Here is a 17357-nt window from a genome sequence, read left to right as displayed (position 1 = left end):
TTCAATATAGATGTTAGGAAGATAGATCTAGCAACATTTACTTATTCCACCCTCTATTTTTTTCTTTTTTCAATTTCGGCATCAACTTACGCTAAAGCTTGTAAAATTAAGATTTGATAGACATACATATAATTTTCTGCTACAAAGGATAAATTGTCATTATTCGTAAAAGCATGACATAATATTGCCAAAAGATGAAGAAAGTGAAAAAAATTTCAAAAAAACGTCGTTAAAAACGTAGTAAGTGCAATTTCAAAAAAAAAAAAAAAAAAAAAAAAAACACTGGGGTTAAGTCCATAAATGGAAGTGACCGCAGAATTCAACTCTTTAGTTGCATTCCTGGAGGCTACAGAGTGGCCTTCATAGTATTTTTAACATCACCTTAAAAAGTTAATAATTCGCGAATGTAATTTTTTTATTTATCATATTTTAGATAAAGTTTTCTACACACCTTAATTTCTAGTGTTAGACTTTAAGACTTTACAAATGTCAAGTTAAGTTATGTAAAGCAGAAAATTTTTTAAAAAAATGTAAAAAGAGCATTTAAAACAGCAACAACTTTCGAAGAAATTAGAATTTAAAAAAAAAAAAACTGGCAGGAATAAATGACATTTTTAAAGTACAACTCAGTAGTAATTTCTGCGAGCTGCAAAGAGACACATATATTAGTTTTTACTTTACGTTTGACATTTAATAATTCTTGAACTAATTTTTAATTGTTAATCTTTTTATTTCATCTCAATTCTTGTACATTTTTATAGACTATCATGTCTTGTACATTTTTATATTATTTTCAAGTATCAAAATCTTATAGTTTTTGCACAGCAAAACAGGATGAAAAGTTTAATACCCAAAACAGCGATATTCGTTCTAACCATGTTTTTTTTGGTAAAAGAGGAAAAAAGTTTAACATATATATTTTCTTTAAAAATCTTCATTTTAACATAATTTTCAGAGTGTTCACATGATAAAACAAAGATATTCTATCGGTATATGTTTTATGTTCCCAAAAAGGACCTCAAAGTTCCCAAAATTCCTCATTAAATTCATTCATATTGTTAATTTTTGAATATTTATGCGTGGAAACATGCATTCTGGACACATAATAATTGTTTAAATTTATTTTACAGCGCAAAGTTTCATTGAGTACTAACCGACGCAGGCTACCAGCTTTGTCACTTTCAAAATTACCTTGAACAACATATACACTTCAATGGTAACAAAACCGAATGCACAGCCCACCTGTACTTAAATATTCTTATACTTATTATGAACTTAAATATTTTACATGTTCTCCAATCCTAACAGCTTATTTAGTTTTAAGCAAAATATTAACCATTTCTTTGTCACCCTCTAACTGTTGCACGAGGCTTTTCCAGCAGCTCGGAAGTACTTCGATTTCAATTTTAAGTATTTTCAGGCGATGTCTACAATATTGTCAAAGTTCCTTATGTATTGAATTATAGTAATAGTTCAAAATCTGTCCGGCACAAATTATTAAATAGCACAAATCACCGTAAGTATGAGTTCCGGATTTTTCACCATTTTAGGCAGCAGAAGTATTAAAATTATTTCCATCTCTCCCGTAAGATAAGATTTTAAAAATAAACTCATCCCAATGCTCCATTACTTAATATTTCTTCAAGCACCTTTTGAGCCATAACTAGAGTATCGTATATATATATATATATATATATATATATATATATATATATATATATATATATATATATAGATAGATAGATAGATAGATAGATAGATAGATAGATAGATAGATAGATAGATAGATAGATAGATAGATAGATAGATAGATAGATAGATAGATAGATAGATAGATAGATAGATAGATAGATAGATAGATAGATAGATAGATAGATAGATAGATAGATAGATAGATAGATAGATAGATAGATAGATAGATAGATAGATAGATAGATAGATAGATAGATAGATAGATAGATAGATAGATAGATAGATAGATAGATAGATAGATAGATAGATAGATAGATAGATAGATAGATAGATAGATAGATAGATAGATAGATAGATAGATAGATAGATAGATAGATAGATAGATAGATAGATAGATAGATAGATAGATAGATAGATAGATAGATAGATAGATAGATAGATAGATAGATAGATAGATAGATAGATAGATAGATAGATAGATAGATAGATAGATAGATAGATAGATAGATAGATAGATAGATAGATAGATAGATAGATAGATAGATAGATAGATAGATAGATAGATAGATAGATAGATAGATAGATAGATAGATAGATAGATAGATAGATAGATAGATAGATAGATAGATAGATAGATAGATAGATAGATAGATAGATAGATAGATAGATAGATAGATAGATAGATAGATAGATAGATAGATAGATAGATAGATAGATAGATAGATAGATAGATAGATAGATAGATAGATAGATAGATAGATAGATAGATAGATAGATAGATAGATAGATAGATAGATAGATAGATAGATAGATAGATAGATAGATAGATAGATAGATAGATAGATAGATAGATAGATAGATAGATAGATAGATAGATAGATAGATAGATAGATAGATAGATAGATAGATAGATAGATAGATAGATAGATAGATAGATAGATAGATAGATAGATAGATAGATAGATAGATAGATAGATAGATAGATAGATAGATAGATAGATAGATAGATAGATAGATAGATAGATAGATAGATAGATAGATAGATAGATAGATAGATAGATAGATAGATAGATAGATAGATAGATAGATAGATAGATAGATAGATAGATAGATAGATAGATAGATAGATAGATAGATAGATAGATAGATAGATAGATAGATAGATAGATAGATAGATAGATAGATAGATAGATAGATAGATAGATAGATAGATAGATAGATAGATAGATAGATAGATAGATAGATAGATAGATAGATAGATAGATAGATAGATAGATAGATAGATAGATAGATAGATAGATAGATAGATAGATAGATAGATAGATAGATAGATAGATAGATAGATAGATAGATAGATAGATAGATAGATAGATAGATATTATATAATGATAAGCTTTTTATATGCACATAGTGGCAAGTTAATATGACCACCTGGCAGTTTTAAACAAAGTGAGCTATTACATCACAGTGTTGCTTCTAGAGGGCCAGATAACTACTAAAAGAGAATGCAAGGCAAGTGAACCATCAATTGCACTGTGTTACGTTCGGAGATATGGGCAAAAAACTTATCTTAACTCTGTTTGAATGTGGGATTATTGTAGGTGCTTGAAGCGTCGGAACCAGTATCAGAACTGGTAAACAGGAGTTATTAATGTGTACAGAGGGGAAACTACCAAGCAAAAAACTAGGTCTCAACATCAGGCTTGTGGTCCTTCACAGGCTAATGAATGCTCAAGCTCAAAGGAGACTTGTCAGAGTTGTCCAGTGCAACAGAAGAACAACAGTACTTCGAATGGAGGGGAATAATAATGAAGGCCAGGCCCTGAACGAGACCAGATGCCTCCAGTTTGCAAAGAAGCATAAGGATTCGACAGTAGTCAAGGGTCAATGGAAAAGGGTCACGTGGTCTGATGAAATGCATTTTCAATTACGCTATGCATATGGCAGGGTTCGGAAATGGCGAAAACAACACGAAAGCATGAACCACAACTGCATTGCCACGCTGGTGGAGGCAATGGTATGGTTTGGGGGATGTTTTCTTAGCATTGCATAGGTCCTTTGATTCGTGTGGAATAACGTCTAAATGTCCATGAGCACTTAAGTGTTATCGCACATCAAGTGCATCCTGTTATACATCCTGCCGGAGATTCCACACGAGCATTCAGCAAGACAATGCGGCTTCATACTGCTACGAAAATCATACAGCTCGTATTATCGTCAGATGGTTTGACGATCATGACGGTGACTTTAGTTTGCTTCGTTAGTCCTCACAATCACCAGATCTCAATCCGACTGAGAATTTGTGGGATGACATCGAACGAGGCATAAGACAGCAGGATCCTGTGCCATCCAATCAGTTGAAACTGAAAAGTCGCATATGAGATCAAATTCCTCCTACCGCCTACCAACATCTCATAGAATCAATGCTTAGAAGAATTCAAATATTATTGCGGGCTAAAAGTGGTCCAACAGCGTATCGAGGGGGTGGTAGTAAAATATATATATATATATATATATATATTCTAAGGAAGTTTCGAAAAAGACAGGTTCCGTCATCAATAATTGATAAAATAGCATGTGATACCATGCAACCGCTTATGTTTAAAATTTCTACGACCAGTTTAGAAAATGTCAAAAAGAAATAAAATAATAAAATCATTCTATTTTTTGCTGAAAATTCCAATTAATGAAAAAAATGCAATAATTTTTTTTTATTTTATATCATAATTGAAACTTCGAATAACACTATGTAAAATTAGTAAATTGGATCAATATATTATTATCTAATGTATCTTGGATCAATATATATCTTCAACTGTTACATATATTATGCATTTAAATACCTTTTACAATTTATATGCATTATTATATTATTATGTTCGAATTAAAAGATTCGAATCCAGAAAACAGGTATAATCATAATTTATAAATCAATTCAAATTTTCGTTTCAAAGGAGATTAAAAGGGGGGGAATGTGATCACCGCAAGGCGACCATATGTTATCCCATGGCAAAATGGTTGTTGTCTAATTTTTTTTAGGAGAGCAACTTTATTGTGTTTTCATCTCTAACTGTTAATCCTGAACTGATCGGTACACAATTTCGCAGACATATTTGAATCCAACTCAGACACATTCTGAGTAAATTCTTTTGATGACTGAATAGACATTGAACAACCAATCGAGATCAATATTAACATTTTCGGATTGGTAAAATGGTGTTTGAAGGAGATTGTAAGCTGCATCATACACTCATTTAGGATTCAAACGCTCCTACATGAAATATGATTTGAGAGCTAGGCTTTTTTTTCAATTTTACATGAATAGTGAATGAATCGTTTATATTGCGTGGAAGACAGTCTACAATCTTTTGCAAGTCATCGGGTACGTTAACTTTGGATCTTTTTATCCCTAACTGAAGAAGATCAGCACCCAGTTCTCGTAATTGCATGAAAGGGTTTCGGAAAGCCAGCATTCGCTCTTCGATAGGATTCAATTCTCTCAACCACTTTGGTGCTTTTGTGAGGGATGGGCTTAAGTTTAGGCCTTGGCCTCGTTTTTTTTCTAGCTTCAACTCTAACTTTTGGGACTGTGTCAGTCAGTTTGGACCCTCTTTATTTGTGATATTCACCTGAATTAGTATTGAAAACGATCCAGTTTGAACTGTAGGTTAGAATTTCTGATTCTTAATTAAAACATTAAAAACAAAAATATAGTTCAAATGACAAATTATTCTCTTATTCACTACTCAAGAAGTATTTATGGGATCTCTCTGGTCCCATATCTCAAAAATAAGCTCACCAACTTAATGCATAACAAAATTAAAAGTGAGAAAAAGAATTCTAAAAAAACTAGGAGTCTTCGCCCCCTGCTCGCTGGCGCTCGCCAACCCCCGGAACTGCTTTCGCAGTTCATTTCGGATTGCTTCGCAATCCGATGCTCGCTTTGCTCGCTCATTGGATACGTTCTCAACGTCTAGCTTTTGTATACTTTTTTGAACACTGAAGTTCCGAAAACTTTTCACTGTAGAAAATTCTAAACCTGTGCATTTCAATATTAATTTGAAACTGAAAACAGTTCGCATATTTTTCTTAATCACACTATTCTAAATTTCAGTTGTTGAGAAAAGTAACTGTTGTAAGTTTTGTTTTAAAGTCTTTCCCCCCAGAGGGCTAAAACCATGTGTTGTAAAACAATATGAAATAGTACTGAACGCCGGATGTAAAGCATCGGCTTCGATGAAGATAATTTTGTGAGAATTTTCTTGATAATTCGGTGAGAATTCACCCGATTAGACATATGAAACTCACTACATGCTCTTTCGCGCCGAAGCCTATCAATTAAAACGTATTAGCGTTTTATATAATATAGATTAGCCATATGATGCTCACTACGTGCTCTTGCGCGCCGAAGCCCATCAATTAAAAATTAAAACTGTTGCCAACGCGAGAAAAGAAATATCATCGGTTTTATTGATACATACGTATTAGCGTTTTATATAATATAGATTATCAAACAGCAGCGGTCGCCATAGCAACACATGCGGACTGTTTACTATTACTCCTGATTATTGTAGTTGAAAAGTGCGGACGTCATGAATTGCAAACCAAGAACTATTTTTCCAAAGGGTAAAAAAACAGGCAGCTTATAGCTTGTTTATTACAACCTTCTGCCTTTAAGCGATCATTTCTCTTTTAAGATTTGTTTATAGACCAATGAGCGCAAAACCCATAGTGAATTAATATACACTAGTGGTCTACGCCCCCTGCTCGTTAACGCTCGCCAACCCCCGAAAATTGCTACGCAATCTTATATGGTTTGCTCCGCAAACCTAGCTCACTTCGCTCGCTACTGACTGCAAATTCACACTGACATTGCAAATGCACAAAATTCTAATTATTCAAAACAATCATTCAAATCCATATAACAACTTTTTTTTAAAAAAAAAATTACATGTTTTTAGTAAATACTAAGTAAATATGCCATTAAAATAAATTTGAATTCAAATAAATGACATGTAATTCGTTAAACCTATTAGAAATGTGCTATAGTATAAAATCTTAAGATAAAACTTTTAAAACTGATATCTCTTTAAAAAGGTTGAAATTTTGGCTATAATTAAGTCTATTAAAAATTGAAACAAGTGAATTGCAATGGAAAAACCTGCATAAACAAATAAATTCTAGTAAAGCAAATAAATTCGTGATATAAATTAAAAATTGTCAAATAAATTCGTAATATTCGTGAAAAAAAGCGCTTTCGACAAAATACTAAAATAGAGATATATCGACAAAGACTACTCACTTCTGCCTTGCTTATGCTCTTTCTGGTTATTTCAGTTTCCGTTTTTAAAAGCGCTATATGTTGAGCCATCTCAGCTAGATTTGGCATGTGGTATTTTTAGCGGCAATCATTGGTCGATTTTCTAGCGTTGCCATTCGGGGAGTTGTAATGAGACTTTTTTTGCCACAGTGTAAGAAAAATATATATACGTATAGAAAATTAGCCCAAACATAAGCGTTGCATTTTTTTCTTAAAACAAAGCAAACAATATTTCCCTGGACAAAAAAAAAATTCGAAGAAACCTTGTGGAAAGCAGCACCATTTATGACAAAGTAAAAAATTACAAGTGTTTTATTTATTTTGATTTTCAAGTATTAAATTTATTAAAATTTCATACTTGATGCAAAACTTACCATTTAAAACATAAATAGCCTTAATTCTTTCTGGATAATTGTCTTGGAATAATTTGAAACCTTCATACATTTCTTCAAGAGCTGCAAATAAAAGTTTTTTACAATAATTTTATGAAAAGACGTTTCTAAAAGTGAACCAATAAGGCAAATTAAAGCAGAAATTAAATTTTCGCGTGAATAGTCACAGCATTCCAAGAACCAAATTTTACTTGATATATGAGATCACTGACAGAGGCGTTGTCATATCATCAATTGATATTATAAGTATGTTGATTGTTTCGGAACCCAAAACCAAACTCATTTACAAGTTGAGCGTATCTTTATGGAAATTTCTGACAAGCCACTTGAGCTGCTTAGATGTTCTCGTATTGTGGTATAACAATATAAAGGCCCCTACTAACGCATTGAAATAAATAAAAATTTGTTTTGTAATACACTGGTGTAAATAATTACGAGAATTTGCAGACTTGGTCGATTACCTCTAGAACTACGCGACCGAATTTAATGAAATTTGATTTGTACATACATTGATACAATAACTATTCAGCAATTGTACAAATAATTCTACAAATTCTACAAATAACTATTCAGCAATTGTAATACACACGCATGATCGTGTGTAACACTCGTTGGTGTGAGAAGGTATGAAATTTCCACAAGACAATTCAGGACAATTGCCACAGGAAATAATTAACTGCCTTATTTGAAGTATGAAATCACACTTCAAGGCCTATATATCTGTAAGCGGGGACCATGACCCCTATTGACCCATTTTTTTCTGCTACTGCTGCTTCATACCTTCCTGTTGAAACTAGAGTTACGCACGATATTACGTGTGTAATACAATTATTGAATGGTTATCTATCTATATTATATAAAACGCTAATACGTACGTATGTATGCATCAATAAAACCAATTATATTTCTTTTCTCGCGCTGGCAAACAGTTTTCATTTTTAATTGATTGGATTCGGCGCGCAAGAGCACGTAGTGAGCAACCAGATAACAATAACCAGAGTGAGCATTATCAGGTTGTTCAATTCAGATTCATGCACTAAAAACATGACAATATTTAATTTAAACTCAATTAGGAATTGAAGTGAGAATGCTTTAAAAGGCCGCTGTTGAATTGATATTTTTCTACTGGGAGCTACCTAAACGTCTAAAAAACGTTTAAGTGCTTATATTGAATGCATTGAATTTTTTTATATTTCGCGTTTATTTATGCATTGAATTTTCACGCTTTCAAATGCAGAATATTAGTGAAGCAATATTTGATAATTTATTTTGCTAATATGTTTCTTATTTAGCTAATGTTTTGATTTTTTCACCATGTACAATCTAAATAGCTAATATACTTTTTTAAAAGCCAATAAGAACATTGGTAGAATTCATCTACATAAGTACAATACTATGTCTTTGATGATAATATATTATGTCTTTGTGCTAGAACATTGTGTTCATTGGCGAGTGAGCGCAGCGAGCCATGGTTCACGGTGTGAACCACATAGGATTGCGTAGCAATTCTCGGGGGTTGGTGAGCGTTAGCGAGCAGGGGGCGGAGCCTCCTAGTTTGTTTTATATTGTATCAATGTATGTACGTATCAAATTCCATTAAAATCGGTCCAGAAACTCTAGAGATAATCGACCAAGTCTGCAAATTTTCGTAATTTCTTGCACCAGTGTAAATAAAGATTAAGTGATACATTTTCCGTAAGTAATTAACACAATATACAGGTGATTATCAAAATAATGGAAACACTTGTGAATAAAAGGGACATTTAAGAATTCGCTTCATAAGCATTAAAATATAATCTTAGCTACCAGTTTTTTCCAATGTAAAAAGTACACATATTGGGTGGTATGAGAGAGTTTTAGCAGAGTTGTCTACGTTTTGATTTTTTGTCAGAAGCGTAAAATGTCAGACCTCACAGATTTTCAGAGAGGCCAAATTGTAGGAGTCCGACTAGTTGGAGCAACAGCGGCCGAAACATCCCAGCTTTTAATCGTTTCTAGAGTTACGGTGTTTAAAGTCATGACAGCATACACACAGCGCGGAAAGACAAGCTCAGCAAAGCAAAATAGTGGACGGAAGGAGAAACTGAGTGAAAGAGACCGACGGGTATTGAAGCGGATTGTAATGTCTAAAAAGAAAACAACTGCAGCCAAAGTGACTGCAGAGCTCAATCAGCATCTGGATTCTCCAGGGTCAACAATTACAGTTAGGAGATACCTTCATAATGAGAACATTTACGGCCATATTAATAAGGGATTCCTTCAAAATCCAGGGTGTTTCCATTATTTTGATAACCACCTGTATTTTTTTAATGTTATATCATATTGTGCACTGTAAATCACTGATCTCACCAGGCCTAAACAGAAAGTGTGCCTGTGTAGTGTCGAGTGAAAATTCAGTGTCTACGAGTCATTACGAAGTCTCTCTGCGTTATTTAGTCTCTGTGGGCTGATCGGCTAATTAAAAGCGTCTTTGCGAAAAAGTCAGTCATTTAATTAATTACATGCTTCCTATCAATGTTAGTAAGAAATATTTAAGTTCATATATTGTTTGAAAATTTGCGCAGAAAGTTTACCGCATAGACTATTAAAACGCAGAAGTTTTTGTAACATAGGATAAAACAAGTGAAAATAATAAGAAATTTATTATAATTTAATAATTAAAAGAATCAGATCAGATTAAAATTGGATTATGTCAATCATTTAAAAACGACAGTGATTTAGAACTCACCCAAAAAATTGAGAACTCATTTTTATGTAAACACTTTTCTATAATTTCACCTAAGTCTGCAACCATATGCGTTTTTTTTTTTAAAAAAAGTTGTGTTTTGACCATCAAATCCCCCTTAACATTCCGGTATATCGAAAAAATTATCACAGGATTCTTTTTATTTTATCGAATGCATACATGAAACTTAATAGTATATTTAAAAATAAGATTAAAATGATTGAAGGTTTTCCATTTAGCTTCCTTCACTATAATGGAAAACAATGATATTGCAAAGAAGGTTTATCACGTCAAGAAGGTTCACAATATCGTGAGTGAATGATTGGACTGGTTTCTACTTTTTTTTTCTCTTTATTATTTTCAAGATTCATATTCACATTTTTTTCATTTCGAAAGCAAATCTGACAAATTCTAATCCGGGAATTCAAATAAATCAATAACTTTTCCCAGCTGAAATATTAATATATTGTCCCTATATGTGTACACTCTTTTTCTGTCATTTTTAGAAGGATTTTAAAAATATATCTCATAAGTATTTTTGACTGAATGCTAGGCAACTATTTTATATAATTTGAGGAAAACAATGCTAAGTTTTTAATATCAAAAATATAAATTTTAGATTGGTCACTATTTTTTTTTCTGGCAATGACTTGATGTTGGGTTGAAATAGGTTGGTGATGTGTAATTTTTAAAAGTCAAAATAATAATTAGTTCTAAAGCAAGTGAAACAAAAAATAATTATTACTTATAAATAATATCAAGAAATCATATAATTCGCTTACCTTCCTTGTTTGAGGCCTGGTATAAACTAAAACCTTTCATATCGAATATGAATACAAACTGAGTTAGCACTTTGCCAAGCTGTAAAAAAAAAAGAAATATTACTATAAAGTTAACATAAAACTAAATTTTTCGGTAAATTTGAAAATCTAAATGCTGTTTGATTTTCATGAGTTCATTTATGAAATCATTTACATCTTTTTAAAAATCTGAGGTAGTCAGATATATTTTGAAACCTGTCTGAAAAGTAATAATGTTTGCAAATAACATCGTAAAAGTAATATCAATTATAAAATGCATTATTGACGCTAGCCAAATCGGATGATTTCATAACTCCAATTTATCTATCTATATTTTGTGCTTAGTCTATATTAACCGCAAAGTTGTCGCATGGTATCTCCAGTAAAATCATTCTCAAAGTCTAGATACCGGCAGTTGAAGCCCAGTGATTGAAGAACCTAACTCTGGTTCGCAGAATTCGAGGTTCGAACCTCAACTCCGGTAAGACCCATCGAGTACATGTAATATACGCGCTCGTAAAATCTGTGAAATCGAAAGTCATTAAGTCGGTCATTGAGCAGTACCGTGAGTACAAGATTCTGTTTGCAAATAATATCGTAAAAGTAATATCAATTATAAAATGCATTATTGACGCTAGCCAAATCGGATGATTTCATAACTCCAATTTATCTATCTATATTTTGTGCTTAGTCTATATTAACCGCAAAGTTGTCGCATGGTATCTCCAGTAAAATCATTCTCAAAGTCTAGATACCGGCAGTTGAAGCCCAGTAATTGAAGAACCTAACTCTGGTTCGCAGAATTCGAGGTTCGAACCTCAACTCCGGTAAGACCCATCGAGTACATGTAATATACGCGCTCGTAAAATCTGTGAAATCGAAAGTCATTAAGTCGGTCATTGAGCAGTACCGTGAGTACAAGATTCTGTTTGCAAATAATATCGTAAAAGTAATATCAATTATAAAATGCATTATTGACGCTAGCCAAATCGGATGATTTCATAACTCCAATTTATCTATCTATATTTTGTGCTTAGTCTATATTAACCGCAAAGTTGTCGCATGGTATCTCCAGTAAAATCATTCTCAAAGTCTAGATCCCGGCAGTTGAAGCCCAGTGATTGAAGAACCTAACTCTGGTTCGCAGAGTTCGAGGTTCGAACCTCAACTCCGGCAAGACCCATCGAGTACATGTAATATACGTGCTTAAAATCTGTGGAATCGAAAGTCATTAAATCGGTCATTGAGCAGTACCGTGAGTACAAGATTCTGGAGAAAATTTCCTTCCCCTTCAGATCTATGCCTAAATTGAAGAAGGGAACTCACGAATGAGGTTCTCTCTATAGAGGCTCAGAATTGTGATTGCATGTCTTCGGATCATCCTTTAAAAATGTATCCAGCAGCCCATTGTGCAGCTCTAAAGTGACGTAAATAAATTGCCTCTCTACCTAATTTTAGATTTATCTTGGAACGTAAGTGCTAGAAGCACATTGACAGTTCAAAGTGGATAGTTCTGGAAATGAAATGCGTGAAAACGATGAGTGCGTACTGAAAAGTTACTGCGCAGGATCAATGAAACAAGTAATGAAGAAGTCAATGGATGAAAACAACTATAAACCACGAACGAAAAAAGTTGTTTTTGAGCTCATAAGGTCATGAACAAACTGGAAATAAATACTGAATGTCGCAAAATATAGCAATAAACTTGCAACTTCCATTGATGGCTTTATTTATTGTATGCAATAATTGCAAAAAATTTCGTTAGCTAAGATAAAATGCTGGCTAAGTCTTGACCAAGGAGAAAATTCCATTTTTCAAATAGTTCTCTTAGATGATCTATTTGAAAATTTCAAATACGAGGCTAAAATTTTCTCCTAGTAGCCGCTGCCAATATTTCAAGATATTAGAACAAATAATTGTTCACTTCAGAAAGAGAAATACGACTTTTCCTTTTATTATTATAGACTAACTGAACATTCATTCATCGGACGGGGAGTAGAAAAGCAGGAAATCAATATACTAATAAATTAAAATCAAGAGCTGAACAACGCTACTCAATCTTGCGCGAAATTGAGAACATGCAAACAAGACTAATAAAGCAAAAATATTTCAATTTTTTTTTAAATTTATTATAATATTTTGTACTTCTAGTGGTTCCATGTTATTAAATCAAGTAAAACATGTTCTTAGTAGTTCTTCTCATCAAAATAAAGAGTAACAGTGTTCAGATTCAATTGGCATGATGCTGTCAATCGAGGTCAACTCCTGGCAAAATTTACCTCAATCGCGATTTTCTCCGGCACTTAACACTTTAGAGGGACTTTACCAAAATTCATTTCACAGCATTTATATTAGAACATCCCAGTCTGGATTTAATTTTAAAAGGCATCACATATACTGAACAATAATCAATTGGCTACTATGTTCCTGCATTTGTACATTTGGTACCAATGAAACAGTACCAATTACTATGATACTAGTAGTGCATATTACTAAAATTAAGCATCATTGACAGCAATAATAGGACGATTTTGTGCATTTTTTTCCAAAACGAGTTAGTTCTATTTCTCTATAAATTTTGCTTTTTTATAGTACTTAGATTATGGAGCTTATTTTTTTTATTTCAGTTGTTATTAAAATCCATTCTGCATCATTAACGTCAATAATTGTTCGACGATTTGTTACGCTTCTTAAACGGCTTAGTTCCATTTCTCCATTAATATTGCTCTTAACATAGCTTATTTTAATTTCAATTAATAATTATTACACAATATCGTCAGTAATAATAAAACATAAATTTATGTTTTTCCTAAATGAAGTACCTTGACACTATTAATTTAGCTTTGTAGTACTACATAGCATATCTATCTTATTATATAAAACGCTAATGCGTACGTATGCATCAATAAAACCGATGATATTTCTTTCTCGCGTTGGCAACAGTTTTCATTTTTAATTGATAGGCTTCGGCGCGCAAGAGCACGTAGTGAGCATCATATGTCTAATCGGGTGAATTCTCATCGAATTATCAAAAAAATTCTCACAAAATTATCTTCATCGAAGCCGATGCTTTACATCCGGCGTTCAGTACTATTTCATATAGTTTTACAACACATGGTTTTAGCCCTCTGGTGGGAAAGACTTTCAAACAAAACTTACAACAGTTACTTTTCTCAACAACTGAAATTTAGAATAGTGTGATGATTAAGAAAAATATGTGAACTGTTTGCAATTTCAAATTAATATTGAAATGCACAGGTTTAGAATTTTCTACAGTGAAAAGTTTTCGGAACTTCAGTGTTCAGAAGAACGTATCCAATGAGCGAGTAAAGCGAGCATCGGATTGCGAAGCAATCCGATATGAACTGAGAAAGCAGTTCCGGGGGTTGGCGAGCGCCAGCGAGCAGGGGGCGAAGCCTCCTAGTTACTTTTATTACAATTGATACTTATTGCTAAAATTAATCTAGTATCATTGGCTTACAAAATAGTGTGATATTTTTACGCTTCTTTTAAACGAATTAGTACCACCATCTCTTTAATTTTTATTTTTAGATTGCAGCTTGTTTTTTGTCTCAGTTCTTACAGATTGGCAAATTTAATTAAGCTCATTGTGGTCTATAACAGTAAGGTGATTTTTCATACAATAAAAAGAAGTAATTTATTATTAAAAGATAAATATTTCATTACTTTTTCAAATATTTTTTTAATCTGCTTTAAAACATTTCAGTTAGTATTATTTTTATAAATCTTCTGATGTGTCATAATATTAACATAAACGTTGGAATTGCGGAGGAAGGAGTTGAAATTAAAACATATTTATTGAATGTAAATTTAAAATCAAAAATTTTGAATGCATATCTTTTTTTAATACTTTCTGTCAAATCCAAAAAACAATTGATTTGATTACGTTAGCTAGATTTATTCAATTTTGACTCTCTGAGATTAATTGTATATTTAATTTCCCTCTATTTATTTGTATTTTATTTTATATCATTAAAGTTATAGTTGTTTATTTACATTGTGCTAAAGATCGGCAATGGGCTATTGCCGACGGTCTGAAAAACGACCCTGTGGTTGATCCGAAGGCATGCCATCACAATTTTGAACTTCCGCACATGGGATGGTTTTCTCGCTTTAATAGTCCAACAACCTGCTAGCAAAGCCATGCACTTTACGGTAGAACAGTTTAACGAGATCCTACACCGCTTTTCCTCTGTCCCGTCGTAGCCTGATCAAAGTGCTTCCATAACCGCACACTGATCGCAGCCAGTGATGCTAGACTTTCAACTGAAAACCATGACTTAACCATCAGTCACTTGATATCCTTGTATCCTTGCAACAGAAAAATCATCTATGTACCAAAGGAAAAAAATTCTAGGCAAAATTTCCTCATACTTACTTTTTTGCTTTGTTCTGTTAGCATTTTAAGACTTTCCTGCAAATACCGATTTACACAATGATAAATTTGTAATATTGTATAGGCGGAAAGAATACCTAGAATTTAAAAAAATAAATACACAGTAGCTAAAGCAATAATAATAATTCAAGAAATACGATTCACTACAAAGTGAAGAAAATTGTGATTGCCGCAAGGCAATCATAGGTTACCCATTGGCAAAATAGTTGTAGTCTAATGTTTTTTTGGAAAAGATACTTTATTGTGTTTTCATCTTGGACGTCTTTAACTGTTAATCCTGAACTACTCGGTACACAATTTCTCAGACATATTTAAATGCAGATCAATTGATGCAAATTGATGACTGAATAGACATTAAACAGCCACTCGAGATCAATGTTATCATTTTCAGATTGGTACAATGGTGCTTGATAGAGATTGTATGCTGCATCATACACCCGTTTCGGATTTACGTCTTATTTTTTTTTGCTTTAAAATTATGTTAAAATAAAATAAACAGCTAAAAATAAGGTATGATATTTTTTGAAAAAAATCACTACTTTTCAATAAAATGTCACATATATACTCACTACCCTACAACAATGAAGAGATACATTCAGTTTTTGACATTTGTTTTTAAAATTCTCACGAAATACTTAAAGGATTAATTTTAACTTTAAAAAATCGCATGTACTAAATACCTTTAAACTTTCACTTTTCAGGTTCTCTTCCTTTTAGTTTCTTAGACACCTCTGTCTGGTGGTAAATTATTCATTGAATTGCAAGAAACTGGAATCTTCATAGTATTTTTTTCTCACTTAAAGTAGAGATATCAAAAATATTTGTGACTTAACTGGTTAATTTTTTTTTACTGGTAATAAGTAACTGTGCCTACGCGGATGAATTATATTATCTGTGCGTGCAAGTTTTTGTATGTCATCACTTAAGTTCTAAATTTTAAAAAAAGTATTTCTACTTACAATTGTATTGGGTTTTACCAATTAAATTTCCACCGTTTTTTTCCCCTTAAATTACTATTCCGCACTTCATTAAATATTTTTGACATAATGTTCTGAAATGTTCTGCTCAATTCGAATCTCTGAGGAAATGATTTTTAAATCACAAACTTTTATTTCCATAGCCTTCATAAGCATAAAAATCCAGGTTAATTAAAAAATATAACCAAATTTCCTTTTTTTTCTGTCTGCTTTCATAGATAATGGTTATTAGTATTTTAACTCAATCACTTACACACACATTTTAATAGATGAGTTATGCAAATTTTTAGCCGACTATCAGTTTTCTGAGGCCCCATATAAACTTAAAGCTAGGCCGATGCTTTAAAATAGGCTCAGCTCAGAAGTGAAGAGGGAATTTGAAAACTTATTCGTCCCTATGTATTTATTAAAATTGCATAAATATTTCAATCTTTATTGCCTAAAATATTTAGTTGAATGCTCGTCATTTGTACATGATCAAATTGTAGAGATATTTGAATAGCCGTGACTGTCGTTTATCATAATTTTAGTACAAGGACAAACTATAATTTAAAAACTTGCCTTACCTTTAAGATCTGTTCCTCCCATGCAATTATAATGAGCCGGACATCCGTCTTTATCAAATCCAAAACATTTGAAATCTATATATATATATATATATATATATATATATATATATATATATATATATATATATATATATATATATATATATATATATATATATATATATAGATATATATATATATATATATAGATATATATATATAGATATATATATATAGATATATATATATACATATATATATATATATATATACATATATATATATATATATACATATATATATATATATATATATATATATACATATATATATATATATATATATATATATACATATATATATATATATATATATACATATATATATATATATATACATATATATATATATATATATATATATATACATATATATATATATATATATACATATATATATATATATATATATATACATATATATATA

At 31.4% G+C, this 17357-nt stretch overlaps 2 protein-coding genes across 4 annotated transcripts in view; one reads left to right on the top strand and one right to left on the bottom strand.

Annotated features, from left to right (window-relative positions):
• LOC107445505 (dual oxidase 2) overlaps positions 1-17357 on the top strand; it is a 161058-nt gene that overhangs the window by 24003 nt on the left and 119698 nt on the right. The gene's annotated exons all lie outside the window — the stretch shown is intronic.
• Positions 1-17357, bottom strand: part of LOC107445506 (SEC14-like protein 2) — a 50309-nt gene that overhangs the window by 9022 nt on the left and 23930 nt on the right. For 2 of the 3 annotated variants that reach the window (XM_071183534.2, XM_071183533.2), the window contains exons 6-9: positions 16890-16964; positions 15329-15364; positions 10912-10990; positions 7387-7467 (exon numbers count right to left, since the gene is read on the bottom strand). In XM_071183534.2, coding sequence (XP_071039635.2) covers positions 7387-7467; positions 10912-10990; positions 15329-15364; positions 16890-16964 — 271 coding nt within the window. The remainder of the gene's footprint in view (positions 1-7386; positions 7468-10911; positions 10991-15328; positions 15365-16889; positions 16965-17357) is intronic. The other variant, XM_071183535.2, reaches the window with a different exon arrangement.

This window comes from Parasteatoda tepidariorum, chromosome 7, assembly GCF_982258835.1.
Source record: "Parasteatoda tepidariorum strain Cologne lab strain chromosome 7, Ptep-v5.0, whole genome shotgun sequence".
Taxonomy (NCBI): Eukaryota; Metazoa; Arthropoda; class Arachnida; order Araneae; family Theridiidae; genus Parasteatoda; species Parasteatoda tepidariorum.
The sequence above is the reverse complement of the archived record's forward strand: the minus strand, read 5'-3'. Positions and strand labels throughout refer to the sequence as shown.